Source organism: Diabrotica virgifera, chromosome 1 (assembly GCF_917563875.1).
Source record: "Diabrotica virgifera virgifera chromosome 1, PGI_DIABVI_V3a".
In the NCBI taxonomy this organism is placed as follows: domain Eukaryota; kingdom Metazoa; phylum Arthropoda; class Insecta; order Coleoptera; family Chrysomelidae; genus Diabrotica; species Diabrotica virgifera.
In genome coordinates, this window is record NC_065443.1 from 31,848,064 (window position 1) to 31,870,429 (window position 22,366).

The window sequence follows — 22,366 nt, forward strand, 5'->3', positions numbered from 1 at the left end:
TTCTGTATTTGATTTGACAAAACCTTTATTTACACCAACAATTAACTATTCGAACCAAGCTCCATTTTCAATTTTTCAAAATACAGCAAGTCTTCAGGACTAATGGATGGCTTCACATTTACCATTGCTTGCTTAAAATCTTCAAAATTTACAATAACGTCATCTGAAGCTGCCTCCTCTGCGGATACATCTCCTAAAAACAGTGATATTGTGACAATTTCTCATTCAAACTACCCACTCGATATTCGCGATGTTGTCACAACGACAACTTCTCGTGGATTTCAGCTGAACTAGCATCGAGGTTGTTTTCAATGTCAGACGCTGAGCGCACATGTATTTGAAACAAAATGGTAGGGGAGCCCAAGCGGGGATTTTTGCAGTTACTCGAGCGCGTCAGATTATCATATGGGGAGAAACGTGGTACCCTGCAGATGTACCTCTGCCATATATTGGCTCTTAACACAGGGGAGTTCGTTTAGGGGTGCGCGAAAAAAAAATCTATCCTTAAAAATACTCGAAATTGTCAGATTAAGATAAGGTAAGTTAAGTACATGCAAAACAGTGTATATTTAAAAAATCTGACGATTTGAGCGGGGCGTAAGGGAATTGGTGAGTCACAAAGTTTCACAAGAAAAAGGCGAATATTTCGCGAAATAAACGTCAGATCGAAAAACTAAAAACTACACGTCCAATATTTTTCAAAAATCTATCGATAGATACCAAACACGACCCCTCGCAGAGAGGGGTGGGGGGTAAATTTTAAATTTTAAATACAAATCCCGCGATATTTAGCAAAATAAACATCAGATCGAAAAACTGCAACATACACTTATTTAATATTTTTGAAAAATATATCGAATGGTAACAAACGCGACCACCCACGAAGGTGGGGTGGGGGGTTACTTTAAAATCTTAAATGGGAGTCCCCATTTTTTATTGCAGATTTGAATTCTCTGCATAAAAATAAGCAACTTTTATTCGAAACATTTTTTCGAATTATGGATAGAGGGCGCTATATTCGGAAAAAACGATTAATGAAAATGGAAAATTAAATTAAAAAATGGCAAGCGCCCGCTAAAATGGAAAATTTTACTTAACTTTTTTTGGTTTTAGGACCTAATAATCACAACCCAATAGGTCCCCAAAGCGCTCGAGTGACTGCACATTTAGCATACTTTGCTCCCCTACCAAAAGGTAATATTGATGATTTATTTTTATATGTTTTAAATTAATTATTGGGCAACATAAAATGCTTAACATGGAATTTTCACCTTTCCATTAAAGTTGGCGTCGATGTTGTATATGTTACAGTTCAAGTTGATTATCCAGTTGGAGTTGACTTTTCCTAATTCGAGTCGACTCAAACGGCTGGTTTTAGTAAAAGTTGATTATAAATATAAAATGAAGATTTTTATTCAACATTTACTAGTAAAAGTAGACTCCAACGTTGGTTAAAGTATACTCTTCCCGATACCATTTAGTAAAAGTTGATTCACACAAACAACCGATTCTAGAAATTAAATGTTACTAATATTATGTTCAAATCGTGATATTTATAGTCCAGGCTGTATCGTCGCCCCCGTTAGGCAAATTATTCCAGTTCGATTTTTTTGCACAAACTTACTTAAAAAGAGGTCCTTATAACGAATCCACAGGGTGTCAGGTGGTACCGTAATCGAAAAATTGTTTAAACATTTTTTTTAAACAAATTCACAAAAAAAATTTACTTCCGACATTTTTTTACATCATTAATTTGGGTCATTCGGAGCAAAAGAGGTCTTTTGTGATTTTTCTGTAAAATTTATTGTTCTCGAGTTATACGCGATTTAAAATTTGAAAAATGCGAAAATTACCATTTTTAAGGCTTAATAACTCAGTTAAAAATTATTATTATGAAAGTCAGAAAGTCACCTAATCAAATTTTAACGACCCCCCTACAAGGTACTGAAGAAATATTTGTCATTATTGTACTACTAAGCTGTTATTTTTCATTATTAACAATAACAATGAGCGCTAGAAGCGTATTGAGGCGGCTGTCAATGTGAGTGCGACTGAGATGCACCATTGGACGGTAGGAATGGAGGATCTTATTCGCACTCACATTGACGGCCGCTTAATACGCTTTTAACGCTCATTGTTGATAATTAAAAATAACAGCTTAGTAATAAAATAATGACAAAAATTTCTTCAGGATCTTGTAGCGGGGCTTTAAACTTTGATTAGGTGACTTTCTGACTTTCATAATAATAGTTTTTAATCGAGTTATTAAGCCTTAAAAATGGCCATTTCGCAATTTTTCAAATTTTAAATTGCGTATAACTCGAAAACTATAAAGGACATCGCACATCTTATGGAAAATATAATGTCACTCAAATTCAATAAAACTTATACGAATAGATTCGTTTTAAAGTAACGGTCAAATCTTATCATTGCGCCAACTCTTAATTACGTATAATTACGGCGCAAATTGCAATTAAAGTTTATCGAAATCACATTTTTTGAGTCAGTAAAAGTGTCAGTTACCATCACTATTGCTCTGGGTGCTATTCAAAAGAGCTTAAAACCCCCGCTGGGCCTAAGCGGATTAGTGAAACTAATCCGCTGATTTATGGAGTACCGACAATTTGGGTGTTTTAAAATATTTTTCTCTCTCTAACTTATGCACGTACCCATTTGATTTCAGATTTATTTATATCAATTTCTGCTCTTATTATTGAAAATATAGAGTTGGCGCAATGATAAGATTTGACCGTTAATTTAAAACGAATCTATTCGTATAAATTTTATTGAATTTGAGTGACATTATATTTTCCATAAGATGTGTGCGATGTCCTTTTAAAGAAAAATCACAAGAGACCTTTTTTGCTTCGAATGACCAAAATAATCTAAAAAAATTTGTCCGGAGTGAACTACCTACTTAGTTATTTATAAAAGAGTTCGTGAAATATGCTTTTTGCGCACGCACGCGATGTTTAGAGCACGAGCGGGCCGAGTGCTATACATCGCCTAAGTGCGCAAAAAGTACTTCACGCACAGTTTCATACAATATTTTATCTACCAAAAAACAAATAAACTGCAACTCTTCGTCACTGGAATACATTCCTATTTTACAATTTTTTAGAACTTTGACATTTAAAAATTCAAACTTCTGTCAAACCACAAAACTGTCAAAACTTTTTTTGTAATTTATTGCTCACATGTCATCACCATGACAAGGCGAAAGTTAAGGATATTTGATTATATGAAAGTGTGCTAAAAACAGTGCGAAAAAGTAAATCCCATTTAAAATACATAATTACTTCAGGCACACTTTAAACCCTTCATGTACTGCTATCTATATTTACAATTTTCACACAATAAAAACTTATACATAATATGAGGTAGAGTAGATAAGAATTATTTTTGTGAATTTGGTTAACAAAAATTGGTCAAACAATTTTTCGACCACGGTACCGCCTGACACTGTGTATTTGTTATAAGGATGTATTTGTTTGAGTAAGTTTGTGCAAAAAAATCGAATCAGAATAATTTACCTAACGGGGGCGACGTTAAAACCTGGACTAATAAGTAGTTGAAACGGTCAAAACAAAGAGACGCACACTCATCAAAAATGCACGTGAGATTATACTCGTATAAATTGTATAATCTACTTTTACTAACAAGAGTTAGGAAGAGTCAACTTCAACTAGTAAAAGTTGATTTAAATTTTTCAAATCAACTTCTACTGCTCGTTTCAGTTGGAGTTGACTCGAACTAGGAAAAGTCAACTCTAACTGAGAATCAACTTGAACTGTAACATATATAATATTTGTAAAAGAACATGTAAAAATAAATAATGATTATTATTACCTGCTTGTTTTAAATGCATGTGCGCACAGCGTTTGACCTTGAAAATACTTTCAATGCTAGTTCAGCCGAAATCCACGAGAAGTCGTCGTTGTGACTTAACATCGCGAATTATAAAAAAAATACATAATGATAATACTAATCGAAACACAACAACTTAAACCTAGGAAGCGACATTCATGAGGCTTTTGCAATATAACAAATTTACATTTATAATTTAAAGCAAGGATTAAAGGCATAATATTCGTCTTCTTGATGTGCCTATTCATGACGAATGTTGGCGATCATCATGTCAATCTTTATCTTGTCTGTAGCAGCGCGGAAAAGCTGCACAAATATTGTGTTGAAAGAGGTTATCACGTTCTTTAACCAGGATGTTGAATGAATCTTCAATGAATTTCCCTGTCTTATTTCCAATGTCTATGGGATCTGTAAGTTGTCCATAAATTCTGACTTCCATTTCGTTGTTTTGGTAGATGTTTTCAATAGCTTTTATGATGTCTAGGGGAAATTTTCAATTATACAGTTAGTTAACTAACGGATTAACTAATTAGTTAACTAATTGCCTGCAAAAAATATAATCGACAGCCACGATGCAATAGACTACTAAAATCCGCTATTAGTTTCTAGGAGAAATGTGCTGCATAGAAAAACTAACAAACTATCATAAATCTATAGATATCATGTATAAGTTGTAAATTTGTAACATTAATTGTTACGTAGTAGCTAATAAAACCTGCTTGGCGCAACACTTTTTATAAAACAATCAAATAATTATCGTAACATAACGAAAATAATCAAATCAAATATTATATTACGGAAATTAATTCAATCTTAGTTTGAAAAATCTTACCAATTAAAAATAAACCTTACCAATTTATTTTTGACGTTTAGATTTTCAAACTGTAAATCAAGTCGTTAAAATAAAAATTTTCATTAAAAATAGTAGTTAACATAAAAATAATACAAGAAATCAGAAATCAGTTTCAGAATCATATCAAAATGTTTGCAGATAACTACACCGATGAAGTCTCCATACAACGAGGAGTCAGGGTTCCACTTTGTCGCCAACATTGTTCCATGTTTACTCGGACCAGTTGTTTAAAAAGGCACTTGAGAGACAGCCATATAGACTAAAAATCCACGGGGAAGTTCTTAATGTAACTAGATACGCGGACGGTACAGTAATTCTGTCAGATAATATTGAAGGTCTCTAAATTCTGCCAGATCATATTCACGAGTTTAAGTTGAAAAAGTTCGCAAAATGACATATTTGGGAACTGTCATAACGGACCAACTAGATCCAGACATAGAAATAATACGCAGAATAATTATGACTAAAACTACTTTTATGAAAATGAAGTCATATCTTTCCAATGATTCTCAGTTTAGAACTAAGACAAAGATACTTTTGTATGGTGCAGAAGTGTAGACATTGAAAGTATCGATGATAAACAGAATTAAAGCATAAGAAATGTGGATTCATAGACGGATGCTGAAGATCCTTTAGTAGAGACCTTAGACAGAAAGAAAAACTAATGAAAAAGTACTAAGGGGGGTCAACAAAGATAGAGAACTGATAAAGACTACTAACACCGGAAAATGTCTTAGCTGGGACATATAATGAGATGTAATCGATATGAAACAATACAACTGATCCTTAAAGGCAAAATAGAGGGCCGTAAAAGTGTAATAAGAAAACAAGTTTCTTGGTTAAAAAACAGTCGTGAATGGACTCAGATATGAAATAGGTAAATGCAGGACAATTATTAAATATTGCAGAATATCGAGAAGCCTCGAGGAACTAGAAGTAATAAATCCAAAAAACGAATAGCAGAAATTGAAGGCGACATGAAAACAAACACAACTAACCTGGCAAATAAAATAGACACGAATAAACATATATATGAAGCTACAAATATAGCGAGGAACAAACATGGTGGGATATATAAAAATACGGAACATTTGAAAAATGAAAAGGAAATCATAAAAATGGCTACATGGAACGTGCGAGGTATTAACGGTAAGGAAGAGGAAATAATTGAAGAGATGAAACTACAAAATATAGGCTACTTGGGAGTAACTGAAATAAAAAAGAAGGGTAAAGGAATAGTAGATCCAAATGAGGATTACCGCTTATATTGGTCAGGAGTGGACTTAGAAAGAATGGGGCGCGGGAAGTGTAGGCCTAATAGTAAGAACAGAAAAGACAAATAACATAATAGGTGAAAGATATATAAACGAAAGATTATTGGTAGTGGAAGTAAAACTAAAAAATACAAATATAACCAGCATAATCGTAGCATATGGGCCAAATGATAATGCCAAAAAAAGAGGAAAAAGATGAATTCTTTGAAATATTACAAGCAGAGATGGATAACGAAGGAGAAAACATTATATTAATGGGAGGCCAAAATGGTAGAGTGGGAAGAGACAATAAAGGGATTGAACGATACCTAGGGCAACATGGAGAAGAAATGAAAAATGATAACGGAAACAGAATCATAGACCTATATATAGCAAATGATATGGTTATAACGAATTCAAAATTTATGCACAAAGACATACACAAATATACTAGAGAAATCCCATCGAGAAAAGAAAAATCCATAACAGACTATTTCTTAATAAAAAGAAAAGACCTAAAGATGATAAAAGACGTAAAGGTAAAAAGAGAGGCTGAAATAAGCAGTGACCATTACTTGCTTATAATGGAACTAAGGGTGCACTCTCATAACATAACAGAAAAAAGAAAGAAGATAACTAAAGAAAAAATAAAAAGCTACAAATTAAGAGAAACAGATAGTAAAGAGGAATACCAGAAGAAGTTAACCAAACAGTTCAAGACTATAAAGGCAATTAACACAGGAATAGAAAATAAATGGAAGCAATTTAAGGAAATCATATTGAAAACAGCAAAAGAAGTATGCGGAACAACTAAAATCACAAACATATATTCGAAGAAAAGTAAATGGTGGACAGCAGAAATACAACGTAAAGTGAAAGAAAAGAAAAAAGTATGGAAAAAGTATCTAAAAACTAAATCGGAGGACGATTACGAAAAATACAAAATGGCCAGAAACGACATCAAACAAGAAATTAAAACGGCAAAAAAGAAGTCGTGGGAAGATTTTGGACACAAAATGAATGAAAACTATTTTAATAACCAGAAATTGTTCTATAGTACATTGAAACAGCTAAGGCAAAAGAAAACACATAGATTAAGAAATATAAGAGATAAAGAAGGAAATATATTAACTACAGAAAGAGAAATAATGCAAAGATGGAAGCAGTACTTTGAAGAACTAACAGAATGGAAACAATATCAACAAGAAAGAGAGGAAGACATGATCGAAAATACAGAAGAAATACAACAAATAACAAAAGAGGAAATTGCAGAAGCCATTGACAAATTAAAATTGGGAAAATTTCAATTCCAGGCCAAGATGAAATCACAGCTGAAATGTTAAAGTACATGAGTGAAAATTCAAAAAAAAAATTTTCGAGAACTACTAAATGAAATAATCACAGCAAAGGAAATACCATCTGATTGGAAAACAGATAGAATAGTACCACTGTTTAAGAAAGGAGACGCAAGAAATTGCAAAAATTATAGGGGTATTACATTGACAAGCGTTCCTGCCAAAATATTCAATAGAATAATAAGGGAAAAACTAGAAATAAAATTAGAAGAATCCCAGCACGGCTTCCGAAAAGGAAGGAGTACCCAAGATCTAATTTTCATATTGAGACAAATAGGAGAAAAACTATTGATGAAAGGCAAAGAGATACATATATGCTTTATTGATCTGGAAAAAGCTGTTGATAGAATAAGAAGGGAAGATATATGGAAATGTTTAAAGAAAAACGGAATAGAAAAGGATATGATAGAAATAATTAAAGCCTTATATAAAAATAATAAAATAAAAATAAGGACGCACAATCAAGAATCTGATGTATTCCAGGCAAAGATAGGACTAAAACAAGGCTGCGTACTAAGTCCATTACTGTTCTCAATGGTACTAGATGACGCAATAAAGCAATGCAAGGAGAAATCCAAAGACATGATATTGGGGAAATGGAAAATGAACAATGTACAAATACAAGAATTACTATTTGCAGATGATATGGTATTGTTAGCTGACACGGAAGAGAAACTGCAATAAATAGTAAACACTTATACAAAAGAACTAAGAAAAATGAACATGGAAATAAACACCGATAAAAGTAAAACAATGGTTATGGCAACTACAAAAAAAGCGATAAAAATTAAGGTAGAAGGACAAGTGTTGGAACAAGTAAACAGCTACAACTACTTAGGTACAATTATTGAAGAAGATGGTAAAATAGACAAAGAAATAAACAATAAAATAGGAAAAGCAGGGACAATTTATAATACATTAAAAAATACGTTCTTCGGAAAGAAAGAGGTACCCAAAGAAGTCAAAACACAAGTGTACCAAAAAGTGGTTCGACCATCAATCGTCTATGGGAGTGAGTCGTGAACTCTAACAAAGAACAACAAAAGAAAAATCAAAGCTACAGATATGAGAATCTTGAGAAAAATAGAAGGGGTCACACGAAGAGACAAAATAATAAACGACACAATAACTCAAGCTCTAAAGATAAAACCCATAGAGACAATTATAGGGGAACGACGGTTAGGATGGTTGGGCCACATCCATAGACTAAACGACACAAGAATAACGAAAAAAGTATATGAAGTCAGAGTACAAGAAAAAAATTAAGTAGGTCGCCCAAGAATGAGATGGGAAGAACAAGTTAGACAAGAAGCAGAGAAGAAAGGACTGCAATGGAATATGGCAAAACAATTAGCTCAAAATAGAACAGCATGGAAAAGAAGTATCAAAAAAGCACCACAAGATTAAAGCATATGGACAGAAAGATGGGTCAAATAAGTAATTTATATTCATTAAAATTGTATTGTTAAAATAAGTATTGTATAATTATTAACATGTATTGAAATCTAGATATAGAACTAGTTGTAAACAGCCCAACACCGAAAGGTACGAATGGGCTTAACTGATTAAATAAAATAAATAAAAGTGTAATAAGAAAACAAGTTTCTTGGTTAAAAAACAGTCGTGAATGGACTCAGATATGAAATAGGTAAATGCAGGACAATTATTAAATATTGCAGAATATCGAGAAGCCTTCGCAATGGTGATCGCCAACGTCGGAAAATTCTGATATGGCACGTGAAGAAGAAGATTAAACTCTTACCAGCTTCGATTTGTTTAATAAGACGCCTAACTGCAAACATCCACGCATTTGAACATATACCATAAAAATCAGCTCCAGTAACATTCTTTGGACACACTCTAACAACTTCGGTCAAATCCACTTGATCGTCTAATTTAAATCTGAAAATTAAAAAATCAGTTATTACAATCATACAGTGAGGATGTTGGAGTTGGAATTAATTCATTATCTCGAGAAGGGGAAAATTTGGAGAGAAATCCTGAGACAGGTCGATTTTTATTTTTAAATTACTTTTTGGTATATATATCATACTAGTAACGTCATCCATCGGGGGGTGATGACGTAATTGATGATTTTCTTAAACGAGAGTAGGGGTTGTGTGATATCTATTTTGAAAGGTTATTTAATTCTCTATTCAGTAATATAAACATTAACATAATTATTTATACAAGGTGTACAAAATTTTTGAAGTGAAAACTTCTTTAGGGACGTTGTGCGATTTTTTGGATAGGTGAAAAGCATTGAATTCGCGACCGTCATCGCGACCCTCATCGCGACCGTCATTGCGACCGTCATCGCTTATGCTATATTATGCTTATGCTGTATTATGCGTATGTATATATAAATTGTGTAGAGGTACATATTTCAATTTAAAATAAATGTAAAATCTATTTTAGGATGGGGAAAAAGGATTGATTTCGCGACGATCATCGCGACCGTTATCGCTTCGGCGAAATAAATTTTGTACATATCTAGGTACAGTCGGAAAAATGAAAGAATACCCATGAACGAACATATAAAACACGCTGTATTTTCCTGTCACCATGTCACAAAGAAAATTGTCCAACGCAAGTACATGTAATAATAATAATTACATGTACTTGCGCTGGCCAATTTTTTGTGAGACACGGCGACAGGAAAATACAGCGTGTTTTATATGTTCGTCCATGGGTATTCTTTCATTTTTCCTACTGTATATTATGTGGATGTATATATAAATTTTATAGAAGAATTTAAATTTAAAATAAATGTAAAACCTATTTTAGGATGGAGAAAAGGATTTACTTCGCGACCGTCATCTCGGTGAAATAAATTTTGTACGTATCTATAGTATGTGTATGTAGACATAAATTGTACAGAAGTATTTAAATTTGAAATAAATGTAAAACCTATTTTTGGATGGGGAAAAAGGATTTATTTCGCGACCGTCATCTCTTTGGCGAAATGAATTTTGTACGTATATTTATTATGTGTACCTATGTATATATAAATTGTGTAGAAGTATTTAAATTTAAAATAAATGTAAAATCTATTTTGGGATGGGGAAAAAGGATTGATTTCGCGACCGTCATCGCTTCGACGAAATAAGTTTTGTACGTATATTATTATAATGTACGTATAATAATAGTAATATTATTGAAGTGGAAACTTCTTTAGGGACGTTGTGCACTTTGTAGATGGGGAAAAAGTATTGAATTAGCGACTGTTATCGCTTCGGCAAAATAAATTTTTGAAGTGAATACTTCTTTAGGGACGTTGTGCACTTTTTAGATGGGGAAAAAGTGTTAAATTAGCCACCATCATTGCTTCGACAAAATAAATTTTTGAAGTGAATACTTCTTTAGTGAAAAGTGAAAACTATATCCAGGAGCTCTTTCATGACGAAAGACCCATGAGTGAAGTTTATACAGACGACCAGCTGACTGGCCCTTCAATCACTAAAGAGGAAATAGAAAAGGCAATATTTTATTCAAAAAACAATAAGGCACCTGGACCTGATGAAATCCCTTCAGAAATACTCAAACTGCTAGATGGAAGGGGAATCTCAGCACTACATAAAATATTTAATTTTATTTATGAAACTGGTTGCTATCCTCAGCAGTGGTTGCTCTCTACATGTATTCCCCTACCCAAAAAAGTCAATGCAAAAAGATGTGAGGATCACAGACTCATTAGCCTGATGAGTCACACTTTAAAAATATTCTTAAAAATACTACATCAAAGGTTATACAAAAAATGTGAATGGGACATCAGTGATTCTCAGTTTGGGTTTAGGCAAGGTTTGGGAACAAGAGAAGCAATAGTAACAACACAGGTCTTGGTCCAAGATTGTTACGATCAGAGGAAGGACGTATTCCTGTGCTTTTTAGACTACGAGAAAGCGTTTGATCGTGTCCAACATCACAAGTTAATGCAGATCCTCAAGAAGCTTGATATAGACCAAAAAGACATAAGATGCATTGAAAACTTGTACTGGTATCAGGCAGCACAATTAAAAATAGACAATTCTATATCCAAATCCATACATATAAGAAGGGGTGTTCGGTAGGGATGTGTGCTTTCCCCTCTTTTATTTAACATTTATTCGGAAGTCATATTTCAAGAGTCTTTGGAAGATGCAGAGATGGGAATCAAAGTGAATGGAGTATTGATCAACAACATACGATATGCTGATGATGCTGTCTTAATTTGCGACAACATAGCAGATCTTCAACAACTTGTCACTATAATCGGAGAATACAGTAAGCGAATGGGATTAGAGATTAATACCAAAAAGACCAAATTCATGATCATCTCCAGAAACTTGGATGCATTTTAAAACTCCACCATAACACTGAATACTAAGTCCATTGAGAGAGTGAGCTAATTCAAATACCTAGGAACGTGGCTTTTTGAAGACTGGGCATCGGACAGGGAAGTAAAATGTCGCATTGAGCAAGCTCGACAAGCTTTCGTAAAATTCAGGAAGGTGCTGACCTGCTCAGATTTCGACCTTACACTGAGACTAAGGTTTACTAAATGCTACGTGTGGTCGGTGCTGCTATATGGCATAGAGGGCTGGACACTCAAAACGAGGGATATAAACAGATTAGAAGCCTTCGAAATGTGGCTTTATCGCCGTATCCTAAAGATACCATGGACGGCGAAAGTCACAAATGTGGATGTCCTTAAAAGAATCAACCAAGAACGTCAGCTTTTCGAAAACATCAAGAAAAGAAAAACGGCGTATTTGGGTCACATCATGCGAAACGAAAAATACCAGTTCCTTCAACTTATAATCCAGGGTAAAATTGAAGGCAAGAGAGGAATAGGACGCAAGAAAATGTCCTGGCTCCGAAATATAAGGCAATGGACAGGGATTAACGACATACAATCTCTGATACACATTGCAAGAAACAGAGAGTTAATGGAAAATGTGATCGCCAACATCCATTAGTGGATTTGCATTTGAAGAAGAAGAATACTTCTTTAGGGACGTTGTGCACTTTTTAGATGGGGAAAAAGTATTAAATTAGCGACCGTCATTGCTTCGACAAAATAAATTTTTAAAGTGAATACTTCTTTAGGGACGTTGTGCACTTTTTAGATGGGGAAAAAGTGTTAAATTAGCGACTGTTATCGCTTCGGCCAAATAAATTTTTGAAGTGAAAACTTCTGTAGAAACGTTGTGCCCTTTTTAGATGGGGAAAATTATTGAATTGACGACCGTCATGCCGACCGCCATTACTTCGACAAAATAAAGTTTTGAAGTGAAAACTTCTTTAGGGACGTTGTGCATTTTTGGGATGGGGAAAAAGTATTAAATTAGCGACCGTCATTGCTTCGACGAAATAATGTTTTGAAGTAAAAACTTCTTTACGGATGTTTTGCCCTTTTTAGATGGGGAAAAAGTATTGAATTAGCGACCGTCATCGCGACCGCCATTGCTTCGACGAAATAATGTTTTGAAATGAAAACTTCTTTAGGGACGTCGTGCCCTTTTTAGATGGGGAAAAAGTATTAAATTAGCGACCTTCAATGCTTCGACGAAATTAATTGTTAAAGTGAAAACTTCTTTAGGGACGTTGTGCGCTTTTTAGATGAGGAAAAAGTATTAAATTAGCGACCGTCATCGCTTCGGAAAAATAAATTTTTTAAGTGAAAACTTCTTTAGGGACATTTTGCACTTTTTGGATGGGGAAAAAGTATTAAATTAGCGACCGTCATTGCTTCAACGAAATAAATTTTTGAAGTGAAAACTTCTTTAGGGACGTTGTGCTCTTTTTAGATGGAGAAAAAGTATTGAATTAGCGACCGTCATCGCGACCGTCATTGCTTCCACGAAATAAATGTTTACAGCGAAAACTTTTTTAGGGACGGTATACACTTTTTAGATGGGGAAATGTTGAATTAGCGACCGTCATCGCTTCGGCAAAATAAATTTTTGAAGTGAAAACTTCTTTAGGGACGTTTTGTACTTCTTCGATGGGGAAAAAGTATTAAATTAGCGACCGTCATTGCTTCAACGAAATAAATTTTTGAAGTGAAAGCTTCTTTAGGGACGTTGTGCCCTTTTTAGATGGAGAAAAAGTATTGAATTAGCGACCGTCATCGCGATCGTCATTGCTTTGACGAAATAAATTTTTGAAGCTAATACTTTTTAGGAACGTTATACACTTTTAGGATGGGGAAAAAGTGTGGAATTAGCGACCGTCATCGCTTCGGGGAAATAAATTTTTAAAATGAAAACTTCTTTAGGGACGTTGTGCACTTTTTAGATAGGGAAAAAGTATTGAGTTTGCGACCGTCATCACTTTGCCGAACTAAATTTCATACGTATATATATTATGTGTACGTATACATAAGTAGCATAGAACGTACGCAACGCGTATATAATATAGTTATAGCACTTCTTTTTGGATGGGGAAAAAGCAGTGAGCTTGTAATTTATACACTATAAGAAGTTTTCAGTTCTGTCGGCACTCCCATGAGTTCTTTAATTTTTTTTTTAAATGATTTTTTGGCATATATATCATACTAGTAACGTCATCCATCTGGGGGTGATGACGTAATTGGTGATTTTTTTAAACGAGAGTAGGGGTTGTGTGTAGTGATGTAAAATTTCCGGAAAGATTCGAACGCCAGAAAGTTTCCGGAAACTTTCCGGGAATATTGGAAACTCTCGGAAACGTATGGAAATACATATTCCATTTTTACTAAAATTATTATAATAAATTATACAAATCAGCAAGTTAGCGTTACTTATTGTTGTGGTATTACGACTACAGAAAAAATCTATTAAAATTAAATGTCCAAAAATACTTATAAAAATTTATTTAACTTAATTAAAAAAATACTCTGAATATTTGTTATTAGTCATTAAAATTAAAACGTTAGATTTGGCAGACAGACAAATCCCTAATCTGTATTCCTATACTATAGAGTATTAAAGCAGAAACTTCTTTCTTAACTAATAATAACAACAGAAACTACAAAATTCTTAAAAATTATAATTATAAAATATATGAATAAGTAAAAGTCTATTCTTGTGAGTCACAGACATTTTCTTCACACAAGCTGGACTCTGTATTATGAAGAGAATATAATGAAGAGTCTCTCTCCGTCTCGCTTAATCTTTCATTTTCTGATATGGATTTAGAGTCTCGCCCTGGTTTTAATATATGAGTTACAGAAAGACTCTCATCACATACCATTTTTCCATGTTTATGATCTTTTAGGAGTTTTTCATTATGAGCTATTATACATTAACTTCCCTGCTCTATCTATAGTCTGTCTATTTCTTCTTTTATTATGTATGAAAGAGTATGTGCTATAACTACGCTCTGTTTCAGCATAGTAATCTACTAACCCCAGTATTGTAATTGCCAAATCTTTTAAAGTAGTTTTGGTGCACATTCCTTGTCACCAGGTCCATTGACCAAAGGTCTGCTTTTGCGCAGAACTTTGTAAGTTTTGTAAAAATATTTTCTTTTTTGTCAATAAACTGTGGACGATTGGTTAATATCTTAATGCTCTTCACCAGTGAGGCTTTGCCCTGTTAAAGAAGAATCAAGTAAGTTTGCACCATAGTGCACAGGCTTCACTGCAATTTTTTTCTTTTTTCTAATTTAGATAAGCATTCCTTTTCTTCAGACTTACTGAATGGAATATTCTCGGTAAAAATATTTTCTGTTTCCTTAAATGCCTCTACAAACTGGGATATTTTAAACATATTGCCTTCCAATAAAGTACCTAATCCACACACATTTGTTGTTAGAACAACTGCTACTTTTTGCAACTTTATCCAAAATATTTCATCATCCAGACAGTTCTGTTTAACATTCCGTGAACATTTTAAATTTTCTCCTTCTATGACTCCTCTTCATAAGCATCGTTAAAGCACTTTTAGACGCAATAAGGTTATTTATACAATTAAGGATTAAACCCCATCTAGTTTTTACAGGAAGTTTTAATGTTTTATAACTTTATTGTAGTCTTGATTTATTTCTTTTTATTTATTATTTCTTTTTGAAATATTTCTATGTATTATACCTACACTACAATTATAATAAAGATGCACTAGAAATAAACAAACCAAGACACATTGAATGTTTGAGGAGCACTCCCAAATCATGATTTACAATGTTTATACATTGTAAATCCCAAATGCAAATTTTATACATTGTAATTCGTGATTCGGGAGTACTCCTCGTAACATTCAACGTGCCTTGGTTTGTTTATTTATAGTACATCTTTATTGTGAGTTTAGTATAGCTTTAGGCTTTTTCATTATAAAAATAATGAAGGTTTTCAAAACAATGTTCATTTTCTACTTGGCAGTGGTATAGGTTCGTCGGCCGTGTGAATTAAAGTGCTACTTCCACGTAAATTCAAAGTATGTCACTAACTCTTATGTACACAAAAGGCTCTTGGATATATTCTCAAAAGTTCTCGGAAATATTATGGAAAGTTCTCGGAAACATTCTTGAAAGTTCTCGGAAATATTCTCGAGAATTTTCCATTGAAAGTTTCCGGGAATATTCGCGGTCAGGAGAATATTTCCATTTTTTATAGGCGAATATTCTCGGAAACTTTCCAATGTTCGCGAATATTCGATTGGAAATATTCTCGACTCACATCACTAGTTGTGTGACAGCTCTTTTGAAAGGTTATTTAATTCTCTATTCAGTAATATAAACATTAACATAATTATTTATACAAGGTGTACAAAAATTTTTTTTTATTAAATTAATTTACTTACACAAAAAGAAGAATGTAAGCAATTTATTTAATTCAAAATACATTTTCCTGCTGCCATAAAAACAGGTAATAATGTTTATTTCACAAATAAATATTGATTTTCGCTCAAATTCAATGTTCAAACTGGTAAGAGACAGGTAGGTGGCAGTTTAAACATTGAATTTAAGCAAAAACAATGTTCATTTTTCAAATAAACAGTTCATTTTATCCCAATTAATTTATTGTAAAAAAGTTTTTTGGACACCCTGTATAAATAATTATTATGTTAACGTTTATATTACTCAATAGAGAATTAAATAAGCTTTCAAATGAGCTATCAAACGACCACTACTCTCATTTAAAAAAAAAATCATCGATTACTTCATCACGCCCAGATGGATGACGCCATTAGTATGATATACAGTGGAACCTCGATAAGTCGGATTTATCGGGACCGCTGCCGATCCGGGTTATCGAAAATCCGTGTTAGCCGGAGAATAATGCAAAAATTAGTAAAATACATATAAATAATATACAAATACACATTATAACTGCAAAAACATGAAATACATATGCACAGTACATCAAAGTTACGTACAATTGTATACAGTATTGTTTATTTCTTGGTAAAAAATTCAGTCAAAGTGAAAAAATGTTTGTTTTGTCTGATGAAAATCAGTCTGGGTTAGCCGGACTTACAGGTTATCGGAGGCCGACTTATCGGGGTTCCACTGTATATGCCAAAAAGTCACAATTTTAAAATAAAAATCTACCTGTCTCAGGACTTCTCTCTAAATTCGCCCGTTCTGGAGATAATGAATTTATTCCAACTCAAACGTCCTCACTGTATAAAAACAAATTTTCTTATCCAAAGGGTCTAGCCCTAGCCGGTCAAGATAGTGAAAAATGCCCTCAGCGATATTCCAAAAATAAAAATACCATGCTGTTCCAGATTCAGAAGTATTTGACCAAAAATTTTGTTAGACACCTAGCCCACCTAGCCAGGTTTTTTGGCGATATTTTCGGTTGTGATCATCGTAGAAACTTCTCTTTTCTTTTATTTTGTAGGATTTTTTATTGCTTATAGTATAATATTTTGTTCCAAAAATTTTGGCGCCAAATTCAATTTTTTTTTGCTTTTGCACTTGTCAAACTTTGTTTAAAAAAATAGGTAGACCAAAATGCCGAAAAAAATATTATTGATTAGGTGTCAAATTATCTCCATAAATTCTTTTCAAATTTTTATAGAAGGTTCATCATGGTCAAAATAATAAAAAATAATTTTTCCATATTTTCTTAATTCGTCTTGACTTTTGATTCAATTCAAGAGTTTAAGAACTTGACTTCATGATTTTCTATCACAAATTGAACGAGGAATTTAAAAAATGTTTTTAATTTAAAATAAATCAGTGGCATACTATATACATTTTTAAAAAATTTAGACTAGTATCCTTATGCGCGTCAATGGTGAATATAAAATTCTTAATTGTTTGTCAAAAAATGCACAATAACTACCTCTTCTTCTTCTTGCAGTACCGTCTCCTATCGGAGGTTGGCTACCATCACAGCAATCTTAACTTTGTTGGCTGCAGCTCTGAACAACTGTATTGGACTGCACCCATACCACTCCCTTAAATTTCGCAACCAGGAAATCCTCCTACGTCCCACATTTCTCTTTCCCGAGATTTTTCCTTGGATTATGAGTCTTAGTAGAGAGTACTTTTCTCCTCTCATTATGTGGCCTATATACTCCAGTTTTTTCGTTTGTATGGTTTTTATGACTTCGCATTCCTTCCCCATCTTCAGCAAAACATCTTGATTTGTTACTCTTTTTGTACATGGTATTTTCCACATTCTCCTGTAACACCACATCTCGAATGCCTCAATGTTTTTGATGTTTATCTTTTTCAGTGCCCAAGCTTCCATGCCGTAAAGCAGAACGGAGAAAACATAGCACCTTAACATTCTCGTTCTTAAGTTTATATTTATGTCCTGGCTGCATAGGAACTTTTTCATTTTGACAAACGATTGTCTCGCTATCTCAATTCGCCTCTTGATTTCTCTTGTCTGGTCATTAGTATCAGTGAAGCAAACCTCTAAATATTTGTAGGACGTAACTCTTTCAACTGGCTGATTACTTATGGTTAAATTCACATTGGTGTATAGCTTCTTTGTTACAATCATGAATTTAGTCTTTTTGATGTTCAGTTATACTGTTCATACTTACTGGTATGAGTGCTTATGTTTTCCATCAAATACTGTAAATTTGCTAGGTTATCTGTTACTATTAACGTGCTATCAGCGTATCGTATATTGTTAATTAACTCTCCGTTAATGTTCATACCAATGTTTTGCTCTGGGAGCGCTTCCTGACATATTGTTTCGCTATATATTGAATAGTATGGAGAAAGCACAATTACCTCTTAAAACCCACCAAATTTCATTTGCATATCTCAACTGGTTTGAGATAAATCGTCAGTTTGTAAGAAAAATTTCAACACTCCGTATCTAACGAAGCATTTGCGGACATACATTTATCAAGAAAGCTAATTATTTTTTCATGTAGAATTACCCCTTAAAGTTTGTCATAGTTATTTAAAAACACCCTGTATAAAAATTTCAAAAGCGATAAAAAATTTGAATTTCTCGCCAAAATTTTTGTAGAAAATAACATGTAACTAATAAAAAAGTCTACAAATTAAAAAAAAAGAAGAAATTTCTACGATGACTAGAGCCGAAGATATCGCCAAAAAACGAAATAATACGTTTAGATTTTGTTCAGCTCTAGGGGTTTATAATTCTTTTTAAACTTTTTTGGGATGTATTTGAAGGAAAATAAGGCAAATAATGATTTGCAAAATTGAATCAGAAGTCAAAACGATTAATAAAAATACGGAAAAATGATTTTTCATTATTTAAACCATGATGCCCCACCTATAAAAAGCTGAAAAGAAATCATGGAGATAACTAGACACCTAATAAATAATATATTTTTTTCGGCATTTTGATCTCCCTAATTTTTTTTAACCAAAGCAATTTAAAAAGCAACAAAAATTTGAATTGTGCTCCAAAAATTTTGGACTATATAAGTACTATTATAAGTACTATTATTAGTCGAGGAAATGAAGCATTTTGGCTCGCAATTTTTTCGTCCAGCATGGATTTACTTGAAATTTTCACAGAAGATAGGGAATAGTCCAAGGATCATTTTCTATATCATGCCGCTGTACGCCACAACCTTGGGGGTGGTTGCCACCCCATCTCGGGGGCGGGAATTTTTTATTGCATTTTAACCATGTAAATCGATGTAAAAAGTTATTCTAAGAAAAAAATGTTTTTTACATTTTCTTCGTAAAACTAATATTTTTCGAGTTATACGCGCTTGAAACTAACAGTATTTCGATGAAAAAATCGACTTTTTTAGAGGGTTTTTTGAGAATACCTGGAAAACTATGCATTTAATCAAAAAAACTGTAGACATCAAAATTGTATCTTTTAGTAACACAAACTAAATTATTTTTATGTATTATCTTTAAGACCAATACAAACCGAGATACGGCTTGTTAAAAGTTAGCTTTTTTCGTCAAATGTATAATTTGAAATATTCAAAGTAAAATAACGGAAAATATTTGCATTTTTCGAGGAAAACTTAAATAAACTTTTTTCAAGTATACAGTTAGTCCTTTCAAAAAATAATAATAAAAAGTTTCCAACCTGAAAATTAAGCGACTTTTGATCAAAAAAAGTCGGTACCTGCTTTCCTCTATGAAAAAATCAGTGAAAACAACCCCCTAACTACCCTCCTAATTAAAAATTGGTCTTCACCTTTCTGTAATTCCTTTTGTATTTGTATTATCAATACACCTAAGAAGTTTGACCTATTTGAAAATCTTAATTTTAGAAAAATTGGAGATTAAAGAAAAATTAATTTTTTGGAATTTCCCAGTTTTCACCTTTTACTTCAGAATATCTCCGAAAACACTGGAGATACGAAAAAAATGATGGATTACTGAATTGTAGCTTTTTTAATAGCGAATATTCCCTTGTGCATATATTTTCATTGCAGTGAACAGTTAGCGAGATATAGCTGTTTAAAACCTCTATTTACGAGCAAACACCACCTTATTCGAGCCGTTTAATCCCACCCTAATTAAAAACTAAGGGATCTTACGGAATTTAGTTTACACAGTCTTATAACTCTTCAAAATTCCTACAAAGTCATTTTTGAAAAAAACTTTTTATCGCCAAAAATGAAGGAGCTATGTTTGTAAAACGAATTTTTTTTTGAAAAATTTGGATAGTCCGCTTATGGATAATTTTCAATGTATGTATAATACCACAGAACCGGTTGGTATACTGGAAGATGACTAAAAAACTATTTGTATTTGTATTTGTACATATTTGTAAATTCGTATTTTTGTGTAAATAAATGTTTTTGTAATTCTTTAAGTCTACTTTTTTTTCTGTATAGATCTATTAAAATATCTACTTATAAAAACTGTAATATGTGTTTAGCAATAATTATTATTGTTTTTTTATGTTTATCCTTATTATGTAATATTGTCTCCCTGTGAAAGTTCATTAAGTAGATTTTGCAGGGAGGTAATAAGAATAGAATTGTATAAAAGTTTATATTGAAAAAATTAAAAAAAAAAAAAAAAAAAAATTATACAAAAAAATATGTATACAAAAAAAAATATATAAAAAAAATTAAATCTTATTAAAAAAAAAAATTAAATAAATAAAAAAAAAGTATAATAAATTATAAAAAAATAAAAAAGAGAAAAAAAAAAAAATTAAAAACACAAAGAGGGTGTAAACCTCCGCGGGGTTGATCCGGGTTGAAGCCTTATCGCTGTGTAAAAAAAACATATATTTATTAGCATTTAGTATTAGTATTTAGTATTAGCATGTAGTTTTTTTTTGTCGATTTAATTATTTGTAAATTAATTTAAGTTGGTTAGGGCCATGAATGAGGAGTATACCTACTGGTCAATTAAATGTTTCCACTTCTACATATGTATGTATGTGCGTGCATAAGTATTATATGTGCGCACATGTACCTAATGTATTATGTAATGCAATGTATTATATTTGGAATATTGTAGCAAACAGTAATTTATTATCTATCGTGGCTGAATGGATCAAGTAATCCAAAGCCAATAAGGAAAAGAAAAAAAAAACTGTAAAGTTATTAAGGGTGGTTTTTAAGGGTTGAAATATTATGATATATCCTAAAGTATAAAACAATCATTATTTAACCAATTAAAAGCAAATTTTGCCCTTATTAAAGTTTACAATGTTTTTATACAATTTTTGACAATAAGGGGTAGTTTACACCCCTAAAAATAATCAACGCCCTTAAGCATGATATAGAATATGAAGTACAGGGTGAGATGAGCCGAATCCCAAATTTTTATGTAAATCGATGCAAGCCGAAATTATTCTTTTAGGATAAGTATTTTTTTTTATATAGCTCAAACAAGGGTGGTTTTAAGGGTTGAAATATTATAATAGTATATCTTAAAGCATAAAACAATCATTATATATCTAATAAGAACCAAATGTTGACAATATTAAAGTTTAAAATGTTATTTTATAATTTTTTACAATTAGGGGTAGTTCTTACCCTTAAAAAACCAAAAGCGTACAACGGCTCAATACAGAAAATGAACTAGAGGGTGTAATGAGCCTAATCCCAAATTTTTGTACAAATCGATGCTGGACGAAAAAATTGCGAGGTTTTGCCATTTTTTCAGCTTCATTTCCTCGACTATATAGGCAATAAAAAACCTGACAAAATAAAAGAAAAAAGGAGTTTCTACAATGATCAGAATCGAAGCTATCGCCAAAAGACGATAAAACACGTTTTAATTTTTTGGGGGTTATGGATGGGACTAGGAGTCTAATTTTTTTTTGTTCGAATACTTTTTATTGCTACTGTCTTCCATATTCCTACTACGTTCCCCTATTGGTACATCTTACACGTAATAAGTAAAATTACAGTACAACTTACTTCCTAGTAAGAGCTTTTAAAACTGAAGTTTTTGAAATATCGTCTGTACAAGGCCCAACGTATAGTAATTTGTCAAAACGTCCAGGTCTTAATAACGCAGGATCTATTAAATCTGGTCGATTAGTTGCACCTAAAATAAATTAAAAATTAATTTAACACGTTAAACGCCACCATGCAAGGTAAAAAAAGTTGAGCGGACCAAAATATTAAACACGTACAGTATTAGCTTATAGTATTTTACACTTTATAAAATATAGTTTATATATTATTTATATTAAAACA

The 22,366-nt window shown here is 32.5% G+C and overlaps 1 protein-coding gene across 1 annotated transcript in view; it reads right to left on the bottom strand.

Moving 5' to 3' along the window:
* Positions 1-22,366, bottom strand: part of LOC114325628 (peroxisome assembly factor 2) — a 66,211-nt gene continuing 43,845 nt past the window's right edge. The window contains exons 8-10 of the mRNA XM_028273735.2: positions 22,085-22,214; positions 9,091-9,230; positions 1-193 (exon numbers count right to left, since the gene is read on the bottom strand). Of these exons, the coding sequence (XP_028129536.1) occupies positions 42-193; positions 9,091-9,230; positions 22,085-22,214 (422 nt within the window). The 3' untranslated portion in view covers positions 1-41. The remainder of the gene's footprint in view (positions 194-9,090; positions 9,231-22,084; positions 22,215-22,366) is intronic.